At 37.5% G+C, this 22,785-nt stretch overlaps 2 protein-coding genes across 6 annotated transcripts in view; both read left to right on the forward strand.

Moving 5' to 3' along the window:
• The window catches only part of LOC124157173 (SLIT-ROBO Rho GTPase-activating protein 1-like), a 473,583-nt gene extending 455,834 nt beyond the window's left edge, over positions 1 to 17,749 (forward strand). For all 3 annotated transcript variants that reach the window (XM_046531696.1, XM_046531698.1, XM_046531697.1), the window contains 7 exons: positions 106 to 318; positions 1,147 to 1,252; positions 3,679 to 3,897; positions 4,737 to 4,807; positions 5,015 to 5,195; positions 6,122 to 6,563; positions 15,407 to 17,749. In XM_046531696.1, coding sequence (XP_046387652.1) covers positions 106 to 318; positions 1,147 to 1,252; positions 3,679 to 3,897; positions 4,737 to 4,807; positions 5,015 to 5,195; positions 6,122 to 6,563; positions 15,407 to 16,576 — 2,402 coding nt within the window. In that variant the 3' untranslated portion in view covers positions 16,577 to 17,749. The remainder of the gene's footprint in view (positions 1 to 105; positions 319 to 1,146; positions 1,253 to 3,678; positions 3,898 to 4,736; positions 4,808 to 5,014; positions 5,196 to 6,121; positions 6,564 to 15,406) is intronic.
• A 194-nt stretch (positions 17,750 to 17,943) lies between these two features.
• Positions 17,944 to 22,785, forward strand: part of LOC124157174 (E3 ubiquitin-protein ligase RNF123-like) — a 58,357-nt gene continuing 53,515 nt past the window's right edge. For all 3 annotated transcript variants that reach the window (XM_046531699.1, XM_046531700.1, XM_046531701.1), the window contains exons 1-3: positions 17,944 to 18,091; positions 18,309 to 18,452; positions 20,534 to 20,805. In XM_046531699.1, the coding sequence (XP_046387655.1) occupies positions 18,355 to 18,452; positions 20,534 to 20,805 (370 nt within the window). In that variant the 5' untranslated portion in view covers positions 17,944 to 18,091; positions 18,309 to 18,354. The remainder of the gene's footprint in view (positions 18,092 to 18,308; positions 18,453 to 20,533; positions 20,806 to 22,785) is intronic.

A 22,785-nucleotide genomic window follows, 5' to 3' on the forward strand; every position in this document is an offset into this window, starting at 1 on the left:
ATGAGTACAAAATCATTATTTTCAGGGATAACAAATATCCAGACATCAATTCATTCATTTATCAATCAAGTTTTTGTTCTAATGGATATGTATGTTTTTGCACAGGGCTTCATCATCAAGGTATATTTAGGGTATCTGGGTCCCAAGTGGAAATAAATAATTTTAGAGAATCATTTGAACGAGGAGAAGATCCATTGGCAGACATGACTGATGCTTCAGACATCAATTCAGTAGCTGGAGTCCTGAAGTTATACCTTCGTGAATTAAGGGAACCTCTGTTCCCCATCATATACTTCGAGCATTTCATGGAATTAGCACGTAAGTTATTCTGCAAACAGCTTCTCTCCTGTTGATTGCATTCACATTTCTGACATTCATTGGCATACCTACTTTTCTGACAAAAGTTTACTCTCAATTTCAATGGCAATGGAGCACACATCTGTCTGTGAATACTTTTTGGTTTCATTGGGCTGCATTTCTTCAACGCCATGAAAGATAATGTAGGGCCTCTAGTATGGGTGAAGTAATTTTTATTGATTATGAATTAATCAACTCAGTTTGCAAATCTGATAGAGAAAGATTACAAACTTAGCTTACTTCTTAGATTGGGGAGGTGCTCAATGTGGCACTTGCCTGTGCTATATTGAGCCAAGCAAGTCAGATGGATCTGAATTTGATTGGTAAAGATAGTGTATGCTACTTTGAAATAGCAGTCTTTTTTTACCATGGTTTTTAACACTTTGGGTACAATGTCTGAGAAGTGCTTAAGTGGGCCAATTTCCCTCTATGCACGGAACCAGAGCACTAATTCGCAGGTTCTGTAGCCCGCTTCATTTCTGTTTTTTCCCATTCTACTCGTCCTTTTTTTTTTTGAAAGACTGTAGTGTTATTATGCTCCACATATGATATCTGTTATGTAAAGTTTTGTAAAACTGCAGTATTTTCACTGACTGATCTATCAGCCAAAAAGTTCAGTTGGCAGGCCAAAGCACACTTAGGCTTCCTGTATGGAAAGTGTTAAGGGACCCAAATGTTGAATGTGGTACCCATGAAAAAGGATAGGACGAAGGAATACTTTTGGAATTGGGGTATGCCAATGTGAGAGGTAGGGATTTTTGATGATACATTTTTTCTCTATGATTTCAGAACTTGAGTCCAAACATGAATTTGTGTTGAAAATGAGGGAATTGATACAGTCTCTCCCACGTTCCGTTGTTGTAGTCCTGAGGTACATCTTTGCTTTCCTAAACCAGTAAGTATGTTTCATGTTTCTGATAGCTTAGTGATGTAATTTTTGGGGATATTTTTTCATATCATATTTCTCACGAGAAAGTGACATGGAGTTTGAAAAAGGAAGTTTATTGATGGTGGGAGTGAAGAGAAAGCATGATTTTTTTGTGAAAATTTCCCTCATTTCATTAGTATGAAAGAGACATGAATATGTATGCACCATTTTCGAACTGAAGCAAAAGTGGAGCCACTTGATTTGTTGCAATAGTTGTTTTTCAGTGGGTAAGGGTAAAGCTCCCTGGAACTCATTCAGCCTGTAAAATACCGTATAAGCGCGTGTAAGAGGCGCACCTTTTTCCCCAGATATTGCTGCCGAAAATGGGGGTGCGCCTCTTACACAAACTTCTTACCTTCCCCCCCTCCCCTTCACCGGTTGCAAGTTCAAGGGGAACTGAGTGGCCTTGGTTTTCAGCGTGAGTCAGTCATCTGAAACCCTGGGTCAAAATCAAGCGGCAGGCAGGGGAGTTTCTCCCTTAGTGACGTATTTTTAAAATGCTCCTGTTTGAATTTCTTGCAAGCATCGCGCCGTCACGTCGGTACCCCAGAGGTGAACATTGAAAAGATCGCGCGGGGTGATTCGCTCCGGAGCGTGCGCTAAATTTATTGCCACGAGTGGGCATCCCGCAGCATTTATACTGCATATAGTAATATTGGTGTCACAACCTGCGGTTGAAAAAATTCGAACGAGTGTGCTCATTGTTGGACTTAATGGTGGATAGAAGAAATCGGAAATGCTTATAAGTGAAGAGCGCTGAAGGAGAGGTCGAGGGGAAGAGGGCTCCCTCCCCTCCGTATTTAAAGCTACGAGCGAAGGAGCAAGGGAAGAATACGTCCGATCTTGCATGTGACGTCGTTGCCTTTAAAGCGAAGGGGCGAAGGCGCAGCAATGTGATATACCCAGTTTGCGTTGCCTGAGTTTCCAGTCCGTCTCGTCTTGTTTGAATGCGCTTATGCTACGCTTGTTTCTTCCGAAATTGTGCTGTTTGGACCATGTTGAATATTAGTAGCCTTATTTTAGCTATAAATCTTTGTGTCAATCAATTAGAGCTCAAAAAACTTAAATGCTGTCAGATATACGTCGCGTTAGGTCTAATTCTTTTTAGAACCTCGTGCGTGTCATACAATTGCTGAAAGATATCGAGATATCTTCGAGCTCAGAAGGTGACTCACGTAGCATTTGACCTCCAGAAACTCGGGGAATTGAACCTGGTAGACCGAGGTAAAAGGTCAGTTGGTGGAATAGGGTAGGGATGAAACACGTTTCCATTGTTCCCCTGTAACTTGATATTTTCCTGTGGAGTCTCGGAAAGGAAAAAGACGGCAGAGGCATTAGCTGATGGAGAGCCGAGTGTAGTTCTGTTAGGCCCCTTGCACACACACCGATTTTGGACGGCCGGTAAAATATTGGCCGATATTTTACCGGCGAAGCGATGCTTGCACACACGCTGGATTTTTACCGGTCAAACGATACCTTGCTAAGTTTTTGAGCCGGCGTCGGCGATCCACAGTGACAATAGCCGGCAGCTAACCGGCATTTTGCCGGTGCCGGCGTGTGGTCGGTACATGTGCAAGCTCCAATGCTCTCCCATTGTTCACTATTGGAATGTGGACGGCCGATATTTTACCGGCCGTCCAAAATCGGTGCGTGTGCAATGGGCCTTAAATCTACGACGTGGTTATTATCCTACGGCGCTGAGATTGCCCCGATTGTTGTTCAATCTCTTGGGAAAGCTCATGCCATTTGCCTGTCGTGTTTTGCCTTAAAATTTTCCACGGCTGCAATTCTATTGCAATACTCCTGCGAGAGCTTTTAAACAAAATTGTTCGTGAGTAGGACAAGCAACGTAGAGCGATGGCGTATGCAAAGAGAGGATCGGAACTCTTTCTACTCCCTCTTATGCCGCCGCAGTTATCAAAATTTCCTCTTTCAAATAGTACTGAAAGAGGAAATTTCGATAACTGTCGAAATTCCAGGCATACGTCTGCAACACCGCACGATAGGATAAAAAAAATGTCGCAAAATTTTTTTTCTTTATAGCTTCAATCCTCAAAATAGGGGTGCGCCTCTTACACGTGTGCGCCTCTTACACAAGCTTATATGGTACATTCTTACAAGAGAGGATTCCAATTCCTTTCTCATTAACCCACTGAATTTTGACATGCATATTACTCCCTTAGGTAGCCTCATCTGGATTTGAACACTAGACACTGAGATTCATAACTCAGTTCTCCATTAAATAGCCGACCAAACCACTTGCGGAAAAGCTTCCCTGAAACTAATGTATCAGAGTTATTTTTATTATTGTTTGCTGTTGATAATCTCCATGCATATATTTTTCTGTCACTGTTTCTGGGTGTTAAGTATGCCTGTGTATTTTATCTTTTCAGCCTGTCTGAGTTTAGTGATGAGAACATGATGGACCCGTATAATCTTGCCATATGCTTTGGGCCTACTTTGGTCCCTGTGCCTGAGGATCGCGATCAGGTTCAGTACCAAAACCAAGTAAACGACCTCATCAAAAACATAATTCTTTTCAACGAAGACATTTTCCCAGATGATGGCGGTGTCGTGTATGAGAAGTTCATCAGCAAAGAACCAGATGACAAGTAAGTATTCATTATTGCCTCCGTCTGCTTCCTTGCCTTTTTCACAGAAATTTTCTTTTTTAAAAATGGTATTTTGTAATATTCTTCAATGGTTAATTTCACTGTACCGCAATGATGTCTGTCATGTATTATAGAGGAATACATGGATTGCTTTTCTTGGGTTACCTTGCTTTCATTAAGTTATTATTTATTTCAGTCTTAACAAATTTTGTGTATCTTGTTACTCAACAAAATTATTTGAGAAGTGACTTCATTTCTCCATACCTGATAAATAGCATCATGGTTCATAATTATAGCAAATGTGCCTACAGTACACAATAAGAGTCAGTAATTGGGGCAAAGCAACTGAAAGGCAATGGTAGCAGTCATGTTGCCAACAAACCTACACGCATTATGTACTAAGCATCAGCTGCCCTTTAACATGGATGTTAATTGAAATAGACCAGTATGAGCTTGCTAAGAGATGCATGGTTACAGTCAATAAAACATCTATAAGATGCTTAGCTGCCGCATGTATTTGGAGTAGTGAGAACACAGTTACATTATTTGCAAATCCAAATGAACTGTCTGAATTGACATATTGAAAATATTAATGTGTTGTTAATTTTTGTGTGCCTTCTCTCTGCATGATTTAACCCCATTTAACCTCAATTGGTGGACTACCCAACAGAAATTCAGTTGATACTTGTTGATTCACCTGGGGATCTTTTTTCACATTATTTTGTATTTATTCCTTTTTTGTATGGTTACATAAATCCAAATGTGGCTGTATAAATAAAATTGAATGAATGGAGTTCTGAGCCCCCTACATATGTTAAATGAATACAATTTTTTTCCAGTGATGTTGGTGATTCCCCCTCTGATCATGTCCAAGAAGATTTAGACTCCGAGGTCTATCCTTCAGAAGATGGTACGTGATGCATTCTAATTATAAGTTATCTTGTTACTGTAAGGAAACTGCTCATTGCATAGAATTTCTTTGGAATTGCTTGCATTGATAGTTCATTAAATTATATTTCCATGATTTAGCTTTATTAGCTGAAAATTAAAAAAAAAAAGCATCACTCAGTAAAAGCATTAGTGCCAGTATTTTTAAATTTCTCCTCTCTTCCTGCAGAAACAGAGACACTGGAGGCTACAGCCCAGTTTGACTTTTTGGCTCGGTCTGACCGAGAGTTGAGCCTCAAAAAGGGAGAAAATATAATTCTCTATAACCAAGTTTCTGGAGATTGGTGGCGAGGGAGTGTCAATGGAAGAGAGGGTCTAGTTCCAGATAAATATATTCTGTTAAAAATAAAGTAAGTACCTCTCATTAGCGTTAGCAACTGCTTCAAAATGTTATAGTAACTTCATCTGTTGAAAATGGAATAAAAATTAATATTAGGGTCTGAGATTTTTGGATTGTATTTGGGAAAAACAGTAATCTACACAAAAACTGAAAACATACACTGTTGCTGATGTAATGAACAATCATAGTCCATTTGCTGGAAAAAAGTAATTGTACTCAACTACAGTTACTTCAGCCCAAATGTGATTGATTGCAAATGTCTATTTCCTTTAAGAGATAGATTGTTTACGCTGTTCTGCAAAAAAAATGTTCAAAAAATGCCCAGCTACAATTTAGGGTGTTTCTGGCTAATTATGGGTCGCTGAATCCGACAGTGGCCTCAGTTTTTTCTATCACCCTCCATTTTTACAAGCAACCCCTAAATTAGGGAAAACAACCCCGTATCTAAAATTATCGCTTTTCAAGGGACTTTTACTTATGGTTTCTGCTTCTCATTGAAAAAACTTACGTTTTAAGGCTATCAGGGTCACGAGAAAGAAGAACTTGACTGGGGTTGAAAAGATTTAGGGGGTGAAAACTGAAAAAAACATTAAAATAACCATTTTTCTTCACTTTTTATTGCATATGATATGGTAGCTAATAGAAAAGTTTTTAAGGGATGAATACACTGTTAATTTTGTAAAGGATTAATATAACACAAAATATAAGAGTTCAAACTTACTTCAATTCATCTTTAATATTTCCGCTAATATTAATTTCCTTGTATGCAACATTTTTCTTAGACCTGAAATAAGTGGTTTTTGAAAGCTATCCCTCATGCTTTCAACATCAATTTCTGGTTAAGAATATCAGATTTTGTCTTCATCAAATTTTCTTATTTTCTTGTGCTCATTAATTCTCTCATGGCTAATTTGTAAATCCTTTGGTATCCAACAGGGATGAAGACAGGGATCGATTGGAGTTACTCAAGTCGTCATCAGAAGAATCTATGCGACGCAGAGCATCCAGCTCCAACGATTCCCTCCTCTCTGGTCACTCGACAACTCCTCTCTCATCGACGACTTCAGCGTCGTCTTCTTCTGCTGCCGGATCAGCGCCCGTGAACGGAATGCCGCCTCCGATCGCCCCTGAGCCCATCACCCAAGACTCTGGTTCACCCTGCAAGTTGGATCAGTCTTCCCCAGAACCGTCTCCCACTCAGGTGCAGAGAGTGATTCAGACAATGACGCCCGGACCCCCGACTTCGTCCTCCACTGCATCATCCGTCTTCTTCCCCGAGTCGAAAGGAGAGATCGTGTCGTCGGAGGGTGCTCCCCCTATTCGCTCTCCCTCTATGAGTGCAGTTGTGGAAGCAGTTCTCGCCGAGCTGCCCCCAGAGGTACTGGAGACAACCGTATAGCATCATGCCTCACAAATGTTCATCTGCTTCTTTTGGGACCCCACCCATCCTCTTTCCTCTTTGGTCTGTTGTCAAAACCTGTGTGCTAGTTGCAACCACACTGCAGAATTTTCATTTGGCCAATCAAATGTGGAAATATCACCTGAAGCTTTTTCATTGCTCTTGTCAGCTTCCTCTTGCAAGGACTTTCCTTTACATTAACTTAAAAATATTTTATCACAAAAATGTGATAGTTCTCAATTTACAAGCAAATAAAAAATCTGTATAATGTATATATCAAGGATATTTACTGTTCCTGTTGAAAGTCCTTGTATTAATCGTTGTTGTGGAATGTAACAGTAATGACTGCATGGGAGTCAAAACCAATTTTTACTCGGGCAATGAAATTCAAGGGCCAAATAAAGGTAGATAAACTGCATTTGAGGTCATTTTTATCAGAATATCATTAAACTGTGGGAAGCATGCTGTTTTTTTTAATAAGGATGATTGCAGCGTGGTTGCAGACCCAGTTTTCCAGACCTTATTCCTCTCAGTGTACTTGCTAGATGTAAACATTGTGTTGTGCAGTTCACTGATTGGTATGGCTTTGTTGGTGTGTAGAGTTCTGTCTGTATATGTGTTGGTTTTAAAATAATGCTCCTCTCATTCTGCAAAAAAACTAGGTAAGGAAGAATTTAGATTTCCTGTATTTTTTGCTAATACTCACTCCATTTAAAACAATTTGTCAAAGTAATTTAGGTTAAGATATTTATTTAATCAAAGAATGTTCCCGTAGAATGACTAAGCAAACCATTTGAAAGTAGAAACTAGCAATTTTTTTGTACCTTTATGTATACTTTTGCATGAGCTGCTCGAATTAATACACCTGTTATGCTCATTGCATCCCCTACCTTTCTTTTATGTTCTTACGAATTGTTATGTATTTTAATGAATGTGCTTGTGTGAGTCCATTGGAAGCATGCTTTGGTATAAGGCTTAATTCTTTCATTTCTTATTATTATTGCTGTCCTTGAAGTATGAGTAATGTATGAAGACCAAAGTTTGTGTCAAATGAACATTGTTTGTATGGTTAGTCCATTGAATGTTCTCTTCCATTGCTGTTTTATCTATTTTGTATCAATAGATATTTTTTATAGCATCCTTTCTGAACGTATTATTGTTGCAATATTTTGCTTTTACGGTATTGAATTTTTATGTTCATGTATAAGATATTGTAACTGTTTTTATTGAGGCATGATATTGTTGCCGGTCACTTAATGCATAGTCTTCATCCATAATAAGGTTACTCTTAATGAAGTGCACATTGCCATTTTTATCTGAGTTGATAATCATGGGACATATCTATGTTTTCATGCTTTATGTAAATGTGTTTTCATTTTATATGCTGGATTCTAACTTGTGATTTTGCTAATCCTCACAGTGAAATTGTTATCTCGAAGACATTACTTGGTTATTCAAGTAATTTGAAATCAACTTGATCATCACATCAATTATTGTGTGTGTGTATGCTGTGAAAAAAAGATTGGTCGTTTTTTGTGCAGAACATTGCCTTTCGTGAAAAGTCAAGTAATTGTATAAATATTGTTATACGTTTGTATTTTTATAGTTCTCATACTCAAATTAAGTTAAATAGTGACTAAAAAGCATGACCATTGTTGGTCAGCATTGATCCTGTAAGGATCGGCTACCAAATCGAGGCTTACATTTTAAAAAGGCCTTCTAACTATGTAATTCCATTTTGAAGTTAGAAATGGTAAGTGATAGAAGTGAATCTCCCTTAAACTAGGGGAAAACATTCTTGTAAATTATCAATAGAATTTTGTATTGTCACTGAATGGGTGAGTGATTGCATGCTGTAGAAGCACATAGCCTTTAGTTTTTTTTCTAATTCTTGTGATTTTTATAGGACAGTGATTTTTTTATATAAACTATCACCTGTTTACAGATAGTAGTACTTCACTATAAGAACCGTGTGTCCTTCTCACTAGTTGTGATGCCAGTTTAAATCCAGTGAATTCCATTATTATGGATCTTTAAGAACATTCTGAGTGTTCTGTAGATAGTATATATAAGTATATATTTTGAAGACATCATCAGTTTTGGTGTATCAGATTTCAAGAGGTTAACGTCAGTAAAGGTGAATCACACTGAGCGAATGTACTTTGTTGATATATAGATGCAATTGACCATAATATGCAAATAAAATTTTGTTTTTTATAATTTTTATGTTCACTTAATTTTTAAATTTTCGTTATTCCTTTCTTTTATCCTTCATGCTGTATGTAGTATTCCTCTATTATTTTTTAATTCCTTATGTTCCTTATTTTCAATTAAAAATTTTCTTTTTTGGTTCCAAGTTTTGTAACTTTTTACTGCTTTTATCTTTCATGACACACACATGCACAGTCTGAAATTAAATTACATCATGATGTAGCTTACTATTTATGTATCAGGAATTCAAAGTATTGGTTAGTGTAGCTGGCTAGTGTAAAGCGAGATCGAAAGCTGTCAAAATATTTATTCCCTGTTTATAGAGAAGTAAAAGGTAAATACAACATGATTTAAAATATAATATAATTTGTAAGTTAGAGGTTGACCTAAATGGCTTGGAAAGAATGAGAAAATTTTGCAATAGTTTGGCAAAATGCTTTGCAGGAAACTCTTCACATTCTGGTCTTGTGATAGGGAGAGGCGGCAAAAATAATCAAAAATCAGCTAAATTTACTGAGCACTTGGTTTTTAATTTTAGATCATTTCCAAGACTTGTTGAGAGCTTTCTTCACCTGAGTGAGAACTTACTTTGTGGCAATAATTTCATTGTAAAGTACACTCACGATTACCCGGGCTAGTGATAGGGAGAGACGGCGTGAATAATCAGAGAACACGGATAACCCAAACTTTCACTTTAATGTCTTTTAATGTTCATAATTTACGTAAAACAAACAATATATTATTAATTATGCCATTATTGTTATTTTAGCGTGCTTCCCAGACTCATTGAGAGCTTTCTTCGCCAGCTCGCCATCTTTTTAGCAGTGATAATATGGTTGTACTCATATTATTAATACTCCATGTAAGGCCTGGTTTCAAAAAACCACACATCCGTGGCTGTGTGATCACGGATACAGAAAAGTAGTTTGCTACAAAAACTACACTGTCAGGCACCATGCCACGTAGTTGTGTCGTAAAACAAACAATATATTATTAACTATGCCCGGGTTGCAACTGCTGCGGGACATGTATCCATGATCACGGAGCGCAGTCGCTTACTGCGAGACTTGGAGACTAGGAACACGGTATTCCCGTGAATGCAGCTAGCACACAATCACTTCTGTTTTATGACAGGGATTCTAACGGAAATAATAAGCCCAGTGTATCCTAGCATTAATGAAGTAATTCCGATGATTTTGCGTCCGATTTTATTTTTTTATAAAGATCGCAGAAAATATTGAGCTAGAGTGAAAATCATGTCCGCATGAATAATAATAATAATGATAATCCGCACCACGGATATACCACAGCCGGATAATCAGGAGTCTGCTGTTCTCGTATTCTCACTGCTCCATATACTCCTGCAAACTGTCTATGCAGGCGAGCGCTTGATTGTAACTCATACGATCTCTACTCTTTCTACCTCTGCTTCCATGAGCTCCACTGCCTTCACTTCCACTTCTCCCTTCCTCTCCAGTTTGACTTTAACACGTCTCTGGTTCCCGTGGGCTGTATTCCCTGTATGCAAGACCATCGCAACAATTCAGCATTTGCGATACGAAAAGTACATTTAAGAATGGAGATGATATTTTTCTTAATTTGCGATTGGTAATCCATTGAAGAAATATTCTAAAATTTATTATGGTTTTTTTTTCCTGCTGCTTATCGTCTTCTGTAATGCTAGAGCAGACATTCAAGTAAATTTGAAACATTCCTTGTCAGCAAGTAAAGATAAATTTAAGTTTTAAGAAGGGAATTCTAATGGAAATAATGGAATAATTAGTCTTGTATATCCCTGCAATAATACCGGTGCTTTTGCATCCGATTGTATTTTTTATAAAGACCACGGAAAACATCGAAGAAGGATGAAAATCGTGCATGGATAATCTGCACACGGATTATTGGGAGTTGTTCTGTAATTTCTATGAAGCTGGAGAAGTGGAGGGGGATATAGAGTTATGACTGGAAGGGGGAGGTAAAGAAATATTGGTGACTACTCACAATCAGTTCCACGTATTGTTCATCTTCAAGCCGACATATCTATTGAAATTATCTTCTTTTATTTCGGGGAATCATTTTTTTAAATCTTTTCTTATCTGGGAATGTCAGGGTTTTAAATTTCTCTCACTAGCAAAAGAGTGTGGATTTATCAAATTTCTGTGTTCCACTACAGCCTAATTAGTTGCTTACTTCATTCAAATGGCCTATTTGTGGTCTCCCAATCAACTTTTGCCAGCGCATCCCCTTATCCGACATATATTTTGCCACAATCAGCAGGGAATTCCCTTTCCTTTGATTTTTAGCGGTGTTCTGTTTTTCACATTTCACTAGAGCTGTTTAATGGATAAGTGACCAGCATTAGGTCACAAAATGTTGGGCCAAAATTCCATTGTAATCTTGCAGCAGACACTTGACTAATTTACCGTTACAAACAATGAAAGCTGCAATCTAAAAATTATATCCTAATGATGTCACTATCTTTATAACTTGAAAATGTTGATACATTTGGGCAATGTTGATACAAATGGGCTGAAATTGGGAATGTGATCATCTTATGGTCTCCTCTCCGTATTTTATGATCCAGATAGAAGGTACAAGGTCTTTAGTTCTGATTTTCACGGGCAAAGTCCTATTTCCAACCAAAGGCACTTGCCCTCCAACAATAATTGACTCTAGCAGCAAGGGACTAAATAAGTTTACATGGAGTGTGAAATTAATATAGTATTTTGCCGTTCAATTCCAACACTACATGACCACTCCTTTCCCATTCAACTGTAGCAGAAAATAGTTTATGTACTTGGATTTTTACATGGATTCACATAATGTATTTACTTTCTGCAAATGTAAGGGGAAAATGTTCCATCCATATGTTTCCCATCATTAGAGCTGTAAAAAAAAGTTGATAAATCTGATTTTAGAGTGTGAAAAATCCATAGAGAAAAAAATCACTCGCCTTGACCTGGATTCGAACCCAGATCCTTCGATTTCCGGCCGAGTGCTTTAGCCAGTTAAGTTACAGAGGCATCATTCTCCCCAGTGGAAATTTGTGGACTATACTGGAAAAAGTGACAATTAAAATTTTGCTTTTAGAGTTCATATTTCGCAAATCTGTAATTACCAAGGAAGAGGGGATGATAATATTCATGTAAAATTCTACATCTCAATACGATATTAAATTCATGTTGTTAATATAATAGGTAAATAAAAAGAAATAATATGATACGGCTTGAGAATATCTCAATGTATTCATGTACAAGATGCATCACAAACCACTAGTTCCATGAATAAAATACATTGTGCAGTGACCTGCATCCCTTGCATTTCATTATAAGACAGAAAAACAAGCTGCTTTGAATTTATATGATTTTTGTTAAATTATAACTCCAGTTTTCATTAAGGTCTTTGCAGCTATATCAGTAGCTAACAACATGAGTATTTTGCAGGACGTTTTAGAGTTTTAATGAAAATATAAAGAAGGGAAACAAAAATTTTAATTGGGAAAAAATTACTGGTGTTTTGAGGAATTTTCTCAAACCTTATTTTCTTATACATAGTTCTTAGTGCTCTGACAGAAAGCAGATTTTTCATGCAATTAATTCTGCAGGTACCTCTCATCGTTTGTTATTTAGTTCTAAAGATAGGTATAAAAGATTGGGATAGAAAAAACATCATGTCATGCCTAATAGTCAAAACAGTATCTTTTAAGTAAAACTAACTACAAACCTATTGATTATAGGCCAAATTTGCTTCTACTACCATATAATGGGCTTAATTCCACATTGAGATGAATGAAGGAATATCAAGATTCATTCAAAGGCTATCAGCTTAACTGGTTTACTCCAATTTTATTCCTATGTGATTAAGGAATGATAAGTCTTAACTATGCAAAATGAAAAGGTAATCAATTTTTCCTTATTTAAAACCAAAAAATATAAAGATTTGCAGCCTCATCTGAAAGCCTGAAAACCAAGGTGAGAAATTCCACCACAGCATACATTTTAGAAGTAATTTCATTTTATAGTTAAAGCTTTGAATACTATTTTTGTTAAATAAAGTGCAACAAGGGCACTGATACAATATTACATTCAAGAACACAAAATTTGCATTTACTCATGATACCTTATTTAAGGTAGAGCACAATGTATGGTATTGCACAATATGCTTGATGTATGCTTCATTTTATCTGTACCTTTTGATATGCATTAGTTTTTTTATATATGTAACAACCCAAATTTGTAAATTGTCTGTTGCTTTTGATGTGGAAATGCTTTCTTTCTTATGCCTCCAAGTTTCTTTATCAGTTCATTTTTCCAGAAACTTAGCATGAATGTGATTGTTTGTCATTGTCATGCCTCGTGAAAGGAAGTTTCAGTGTAATGTCATTGCTGTCATTCTTCAACCTTTTGCGTCAGGTATTTTATTTAAAGTTTAACAAGAGAATTTCCAAATGTGTATCTACTTCAGTTTTCCCATGATCAATATTTATTAGCCAGAAAAATGTTTTTGGGCCTGGGAATACATTTAGGAAGGTGGTTCAATGGGAGGGAGCATGGCCGGATCGATGGAGGGGCCATGCACCACCCACCAAGCATTTGCCTTCAGCCAATATAGGGGTAAATCCCACAAAATGGGAATAACAGAAAAAGCCATCTTGTGCGAGGGGATTCGAAGTGAAGCTGGGTTGTTTTTTGGTTAACATGTAATCATCAATCAACGTTGACACTAACAAATGTTTGACACTGCTAATAAAAACACCTCATCTGTTGGCATTGTTTATGTAGCTCTGAAAATGTGCTGAAAATTGTGTTACTTGCATTTCCTGCTATTGCGTTAGAAATTGCGACACCTTGAAACAAAATTAGCCTCGGGCCACCCACATCCTAAAGTCGGCCCTGGGTGTGGGTGCACGTAGACTGCATCTTCCAAAGATGGCGGAGGGTTGAATCCTTGATCCCCTCTCCCCCCACTCACTACGGCCTTATGATCTAAAATGGCCATCCCCATGAATTACATGTATTTCAAATGGGTATGAGTCTACCTTCAAATTATACTTGTTATAAAACATACACACTATTTAGTCCACGGCAATATTTTAAGTGATGTTCAAGTCTCTAACCCGTGGATTTTCCAGGGAATCAGTCTAAAACTCAATATGAATAAATATCCTTTCACACATGGATTTAAACCAGCAAAAAAAATCATGACCATATTTTCCTATCAATCTATTGAAAAAAATTAGGAGGCACGGCAATGAAATATTCAGAAATATCTAAATAAAATAAAAGGAATCACACTGCAAAGTATAGCTAAAGTTTTTTACATTCAACTCGGAAGAATTTGTTTTCTTCGTGAAAACAAGTGTAGTAAAATATGCACCCCTAATTAAAGAGAGAGGGCCTTTAGAATTTTTTAATTATCGCAAACAATCACACCTGCTTGGTAACTTCGACATTAAAATGTATCTACAGTGAAGGCTTTGACGGGGAGTGGAACAAAGAATATTTTAAACAAGAGACGGTCTCTTCTGTAGTCCTAAGATCAGAGGAGATAATTTGCAGATTGATGAAGAGGGAAAAATTATGGTCAAATTTTTGTGTGAGTCAAATGCTAACTGCTGGTCTCACAAGTACAGAATTTTCTAAAAAGATGGGGAGAACTCCCTATGTCCCCCCAGATCACTGCCATTCTTTTATGGGAGTTATTTTGTCCCTCGACCACACGCCAATGCTTCATTCTCACTCGCTAACCTTTAGGCTCTCTGGAGACAAATGGCTCTATGCTAGCCTACTATTTATTTCAGGCTAATTGGGTGTTGAAACACCTGGATTTTATACACATTATGTTTTGGTTTCTCCACAGTATCATTAAGTGCTAAATAGAAACTGGAGCGCTCAGATCTTTTCTTTCTGAGAGTCATGAAAAGAAACAATTCACTTAATAAATGGTATCAGATTTTCCTAGAGAATTGAATGTAAAAATGTTTCCAAGGCTTCACATCAGAAGATGCTTTGCAATAGATAGAGTTGTTCAGGCCTAATCTGGCAAAAATCTAATACAATATTAATAAGTTAAAAGTTACTGGCAATTTGTATAAATAGTTTAATTTCACTAAGTCTCCAGTTTCAATAAATTATGTATTACCTTCTGATGATCACACCTGAAGACAGTATAAAATGTCGTGAAACAGGTCGAGAAGTGAAATTAAAGTATTAGTGAAAATATGCTAGTGACTTTTAATTTACAAATGCTTAGCAATAATGCAAGAATTTCAAAAAGCGACTTGTTTTGTCATCAGAGGATATATTCTCCCTGCTCTGTCAGGATTCATGTTTGGAGATCGGCGCAAATCCTGAAAGAGTAAAAGAAGAATACCTCCTGATAATGAAAAATAAGTTGTTGTTTTTGAAATGTGGGCACTATTAAGCATTATCTAGAGCTAAGTCTGAGAAATTTTTTTACAGTACGTTATACTGGGTCTTCCAATAGGAATGCCTCATAAATTAAAACTTCTGTTAAAAATTAAGAATAAGGTATCATATAGGCAGAGGATGCAGAGCACCAAACAGTAGGTGACAAAGAAGCAACTAATTGTGCATTTTGTTCCATTTCAGGGTGAACAAATGGGTCTTCTCACTCACCAGCGCAGTGCAAGTGAAGGGCCAGTGTCGAGTGGGCATTCCTGGGGAGGTGATTCTCATGAGAATGGAGATGATAAACATGGAGGCATCACAGACGACAGCAGTGTAGCAGGAGACACCACCGAAGAAGAGTGCTCTTCCAGACCTGACACACCAGTCAGCACTGCAAGCGAAGGCGATGGCATCATGCAAAAAGGATCGAATTTCCACCGAGCATCGACAACTTGGAAGAGTCAGAGCGTGGGCGAGGTTGGAGGCAGCGGAGGCGGAGTTTTTGGACGTAATCGAGAAGCTTGGCAAAGACGAGCAGCCTCCCAGAGCCACCTTGAGGCAAGCCAGCAATCGGCACCATCCTCCACAAACATATCCCCGGCTCCATCCAGTCTCTTCCGCTCCAGCGTGGAATTCTGGGAGTTGAGACAGAAGCATACCCCAGACCTTGTGATGGATCTGCCTCCCACTGGAACCAGCGGCGGCAAGGTGGAGCAAGAGTATGGAGTGGGAAGGAGACGTAGGAGGAAGAAGATGGCTGCCAGACGTGCAGAAGGAGACACGTCAGCCGATCGAGATGCTGAGGGCGAGGATGAGGACGATGAGGTAGCCGATGACAGCAGTAGCAGTGGTAGTGGTGGCGGTGATGTAGGAGCCATGGTTATCACTACATCAACCGCTGCTGAAGTTGTTCCAGAAGGTGGAGGCTCCTCCAGTCCTGGCCCTGAGAGTCCAGATATGACAGCTGCCGAGCGTTTTGCCAAGCAGAATCAGTGCACCCTCAAGAAAAAAGGAGGAACAGATGCTCAGACAAGGAAGAAGCCAACAACATCAACCAGTCCAGCTGATAGTGTCGAACCAGGAACACGAGCCATTTCGCGAACTCAACAATCTAATTCATCTGAGCCAGGGCTTAAAACACCATCGGAAACAGCCCCTGGACGAAGCCCAGGTCCTGTTGCTGCTAAATTCCCGGCAAAAATCAGTGTCTCTCCCTCTGGATCACGTCCAACTGGAAATGCTCCTTCCTTTCAGCCACCCGGTGTGAAACCTCAGGTTAAAGCCAAACCTGCTATCCTGAAAAAACCCGTCCTGCCTCCCCATCACTCCCCAGAATTGACTAGGAGGGTTGATAAACCTGAGCAAAACTGATGGGAGTATAAATTTTAAAGCCTATGTATTGCTAAGAAAAATAGGCTGCAGACTTCTATTTTTCCTCATGCATTGGTTATAAAATTCACAGTGGTGTTAAAGACTGATCATGTGCATTTATAAATATGGCCAGTTCAATGAGGAAAGAAGTTATACTGTGTTAAAATGGATGTGCAAATGTTAATTGGGGGAAATATTGCATGAGCAGTGTTGAAATGGTGTCAGTGGCATATCTTGCATTTGGATCATAATATCTCATTATTTTTATGCTCAAGTGGCGAATTGGAAAACATAATTACCAGTAACCATTAAGTATTTAAGTTGTGCGCAGAATTTTTATGTTCAACTATACAATAAACTTTTTATTTATAATATGAGAAGTTATGTAAATGAACATCATTGAAGGATAAAATGAGAAATCAATCCCTTCAAATCAATGTTTATTAGTGTAATCAAAAGGTATATTTGCTAAAAGAAATACAGGGAAAGCCCTTAGGGCTTAGGTAAGGATGCATTTGCGCGACCCTTGTTAATGGGTTGGTATGGCGCAAAAGCGTATGCTTCCATGTATAATTATTGCCTTAAGGAGCAGTCATTGTCTTTCATGAAGTCTTGCATCATTATTCTCTTCCTGTGCTTTAAGGAACCATGATGATGGATTAGCTTTACATGTCCAACGAGTCATAGTTTTATAAGGAAAGTTTTGTTGCTGCTCTAGCTCAAGGTATATGAAAAGTCTTAATAATCATCGAGTAATGGAGGTTTCCAATTTTACTGTATATGCATGTATGGACACAGGTGTTTATTTCTTCTTGTGGGCCATTACTATGGAAGCGAGAGTTGTGGAAATATGACAGAACTTCGTGAAATTACTTATGATGAGTGAACGGAAATACCTATATTCGCTCTGAAACTATTTTAAGAAAAAAGTGAGACTATTAAGAAGAGTAAGGAGTGAGTATAATTTGGCAAAAAGTGATCTCGAATTTGCTTCCATTTTTCAGTATTATCACTTAAAACCTGTGTGCTCAACATGAAATTTTTTACTGTTCATTCATAATGTACACTGTGCTCCATACTCAAATGTGCTTGCATTCTAAAGCTTTAAACAAGCCAACAATATGTAGGTAATTTATGCTTAATAAATACACTGTATCAAAAAGGAGAAAAAAATTGCTTACTTGAAAAAGGAAAATAGTTTTAAACATTCACGAATTCCCATACTGCCATATCAAGAAATCTCACAGGTTAGAAATAATTCTCATTATTAGTTTTTCCTTAAATTATTCACGAAATCGGAGGAAATTTGAATGCTGACAATTGACGATCGAAATGAATGCCATTGCGCATTACGTTAGTAATTTGTTTCAAATTCGCAACTTATTCGCAATTCCCAATGCAGGTAACTACACTCCTGTTGCAGCCGATAATCGAAATTTTTATTGTGTTATGAATCAAAATTATTGTCATTGAGCCCCGCCTACGGCAATCCCGTCGACTAACAACGACCTAAAGGTTAGTTTGTTACCCTTAATTGTTCTTCGGCGTTATAAAGACAGTCGCAAGAACATGGCATTTAATCTACATGAATCTCAAGAAACTGTCCTAATTGTATTCTATATTTGTCTGCCTCAATTGTCATTTCGTGACGTTATAAGCCTGTCTGTTTTTCGAGTCTTTGATTGTCCTGGGTAATTAATGGATAGAGTGTGATCGAATCGTTAAATTTCAGGTGCGAATACCCGAAAATGACAGTGTAAATTTCCTCGAATTCAGCAATGGAGACCACAGAAATTTTGGAGTACATATTTGGGGAGGAGCTGAAAGCAGAACACCTTCGTCCTTCATCTGCCGCATCATCATCTTCCCTGGAAAAGTAAATAGTTGATCTCGAATTTCCGGATTATGAATATCTACACCCTAAAATGATGCATATATGTCAGAATTGGTCGGCAGCCGGTCGCTACATTGCGACAATACCTTTCGAATTGTGCATTTTTCAGGGAAGGATCGACCTAGCGATTAGATTAGATTAGATTTCCATTCGTATCTATTTTTACTTCGCCATCAATATTCCTGGTGTTTTGCCTCATTGTTCATTCCCTCCTACGATATTCGGAACCAATGTTTATGCCGGCGTTGCTATTATATTTATGTACCGCGAGTGCATTAAATTAAGTGTATTTTTGTCGCAGGATTATTTTAATTAAATCAATTCTGATTTCATAATTTGAATATGAAATTCAACTTGCTGACATGTAAGCACGTTCTTAATATGAATTGATTATATTAACCATTACAAATTCGTGGTCCTTCTATGAATGTTTTAGCCATGATGCAATGAATACTTTGTAATGCTCATTTTAAGGTATTGATAATTCCCTGCTCAATTTTTTTCTGAATGTATTTGCAAGAGGAAGGGATTCTCTTCCTCGTATGGAACTTAAATTTGATTTCATCTTTAGTTCATCTCACCTTTAACAATAGAAAATTTAAGTTCAAGTTTAGCTAATCAAGTCTATGCTACATATCGTGGATTTCAAGGTCAGCGAAAATCAGGTATTTTTTCCCATGTAAAAAGCGTGCTGTCACTATAGCTAATTTTCTTTGGTGGGAAAAATTTGTTTTCTTCATAGTTGTACGTCAGTTCAACATTGTTATTTCGCCTTATTTTAATTGTTCCCAAATCCATGAAATCCCAGTGTGATTATTTTGTATGAATCTTCCAGCACTAAGGTCAAAGTTATGGAATTGTTCAGTATGTCTTGTTGGAAGAGCTTTGTATTGTAAAATAATTTTCTTACATGGTCTCTGCACCAAATAATGCTAACTCAGCCCTACTAACTTAAATAATTATTAATTTTATAAGTAGTCATCATCATCAAACAAGAATGAGTTCATGTAAAAGATAAAACAGTATAATATGACAACCTTACTACTTTTACAATAGAATATCATCAGGTAGTTAACACTATTCCTATTTTTTTAAGATTACATCAACTACCTATGGAGGAATTCGAGATGGAATGGTTTGAACCCCTCCCAGCTCGCTATGGCCTTGAGTTTAGTAACTGTGCTTTAGCATTCCAATTTCTTTTACAATAATGGTGATTGAAAATGGTGGCTAATAATGAATCTTTGTGAAAATCTTAAAGTGCTTTGAAGTTAGACTGCAAAATTTTGTCATGTGTGTCCTGTGGTAAATGCTGTTGATTTATTGGTTTTTGCAAATGCATTCCGTAAATTTTATGTACCACATATCCAGAATTCTCATTAATATAATATATAAGTTGCATGAGTATTCTTATCATTCTCCTGCTACTCCTCATTTAGCACCTCATAACTGTATAAGCCAATGAAAGTGTAAATTATTAATATTTTCATAATAATATAATATCAATGTTATCTCTAATGCAGGCACACTTGACTTCCCTGCAGATGTCAAACCTAACTACCATAAAGAAGCATGCTCAATATGTTTACCCAAGTGAATTGCTTCATTACTTCAATGCTTTTATTCCGATCTGAGAGTAGATCACTCTTTTTTAGGAATTAATTTGAGCTACTCTATTGATAATTTTCCTCACACTTCATCTATTGCTAGTTACTCATCGACTCTGATTGCAAAAACCCTTCCCCACATCATGTGTTTGGCCTTCTTGTTTAATTTCATCCGGCATATAATCATAGATGACAATATTTTTTATGCTGGTGTACCTTCATGCGATTTTGTGGCCTGCCCACTCCTCCCCCCCCCTCCAGTGACTTACTGACAGTGTCCTATGTTTTCTCCCTATTATTTTTAGAAATCTATCTTTTTTCATTCGTCTGAACTTAAATTTTATTATTTGTTCCTCTCTCCTGAAATGTAATCATAAGCTTCTTTCTTGTATAAAAATATAACTTCGTTGACCTTGATGTTGTTAGAATGTAATGCATCCTCGAAAATCTCCTCAGTTGTTCATCATTTCGCTACCTGAGATTGAGTGATGGTTTGGATGAGGCCCTGGAGGCTGCTATCTATCATGGCCAAGACGAAGGAGCTGTCGGACCGGCTGAAGATTGTGGGCCTCTAGATTGTGATAACAGAGAGGGCCGTTTGGGCCCAAGTGTTGTGAGATTCGACATGTCAACACATGTTGGCCTCTTTGTTATGGACAGAGACCGTCTCAACTTGATATCTCATAGCAACTTCAGTTCGATAAGAGCAAATGTGTGCTTATATCAAGGTAAGTGGCATTGTGATCCTTAGTTGCTGATTTTATGAACGTATTCCAGTGCACATGGGCATACTCATGGGGGGTAGGTGAGGTAGCTGCCCCCCTGCGAAGAAGAAGAAGCGAAAATAATTTTGGTCTAAAGCCAAAGTTTTGAACAAATTTTCTTTTGAAGAATAATGATATAAGTTTAAGACAGGGATCTAAAATAAAAATCATTATATATCCAAGCAAATAATAATAAAAACTAATAAACTGCTGTCATAATTTTCTTAAAATTTTGGTTTCATTAACCTTTCCTGTGATAAAATGTTACAACTTGACGACCACGGCTTGCCCCCCACTCCAAGACTGAGTTGGACCAAATAACTACTAAATTACCATTTCTATTTGCCTTCTCCACAAGCAGATATTATGGCATTCAAATTGCTGCGTCAACTTTCATGGCTGTCTTTGTGAGCATAGATAATCCTCGCTTAACACTAGATGTATGTTCCCAAAAAGTGTCGTTTATAGTCAATTTCATGTTAAGTGAGAGGTGTATTGCCACACATTGTGTGCCCATTCCTGGGGCTGTTTTGACATTGACTTATGCACCCTGGATCCCTAAAATTAATTTTCACCTGAATCAAAATGCGGTAAACTTCCAAATATTGGTCGGTATATTATTCATTCATGATTTTTACCTTCCTTCAATGTTCTCCGCAGTCTATATTAAAGGGAAAATTGAGCAATATAATAGATCGATGGTAAGAGTGATATAAAGCACCTGGATTTTTTGTCTTTTCAATGTAAAAATAGACAAGGCTTGTGTTGCTATTATAAATATCTTCTTAAAACCTAATTACATATGTATGTTTTCTGACAAGGAATGGGTCAAGTTTACTTGAATGTCTGTGGTAGTATTGCGGAAGACGATAAGAAGCGAAAAACTCTTGATCAATTTAAATGGTTTCTTCAATGGATAACCATTCATAAATTCAGAAAATGTTATGTTTGATCTTTTAAAGTACAATGAAACCTCGGTTCGCGAACGCCTCTGATAACGAACAATTCGGATAACGACCAAAAATTTCACTAAAAATTTGCCTCGGATAGCGAACAAAATTTCAGTTAGCGAACAGATGTGTTGCGGCTGTGTGATCCCAATTGGATACAACGTAATACAATGTCTACAATAGTAAGTTTACAAGTAATACAACATAAAACAATACCTATATACCCTGTAACTTTCATATAATAGTGAGTCGATAACAGCTAGGAACCAATTAAACCTATTGCCTTTATTTCTCATGGGGACTTTGTTTCGGATAGCGAACATTTCGGATAACGGCCAACTTTCTGAAATGGATTTTGGTCATTATCGGAGGTTCTACTGTATGTATTTTTCATGTAGTAATTATACAACCATCTTAATGGAATAGCATACAGTTGGTTACAGTTATAGGGAATCAGAGATGTTCGACGCATCAAGGCAATGAGAATTTTGACTGAGTCCTAAGTTGAGGCAAAGCAGGAAGATTGCTTGATCTAATTGTAAGTGAGAGCAATCTTGAGGACCCAGTCATGTTACAGTGAAAACTCTGTTAAGCGAGGGAAACCATTACAGTAACTCCATTTCTCTGCTGAAATGTCATGTCGGCCATTCAGCCTGTCATATGCTTTCTATGATAATGCAATAACAGGTTGTGCAGCGACCAGGAAATTCAGGAATTGTGCGTGAATTTTTAGTGCCTGGAATTATGCCTGAATTATTCATGAATTTTTGCTCCAAACGGGGATTTCAAAATCTTTTATTTCAAATTCATTTCACATAAAATTTTGCCAGTTTAACACCCATATTTTGGCATAAAATAAGTGTGTCAAGTGCAGTATCTTCGTAGAATTTTTACGGCCGCATCAGAACCTGGAATGTCAGACAAGACTACAGAATCGAAATGTCTAGCACTCTTGAGTTGAGTAAGATTCAAAAACACAAAGAATAGAATGTCA

The sequence above is a fragment of the Ischnura elegans genome, chromosome 4 (genome assembly GCF_921293095.1).
Source record: "Ischnura elegans chromosome 4, ioIscEleg1.1, whole genome shotgun sequence".
Classification (NCBI taxonomy): Eukaryota; Metazoa; Arthropoda; class Insecta; order Odonata; family Coenagrionidae; genus Ischnura; species Ischnura elegans.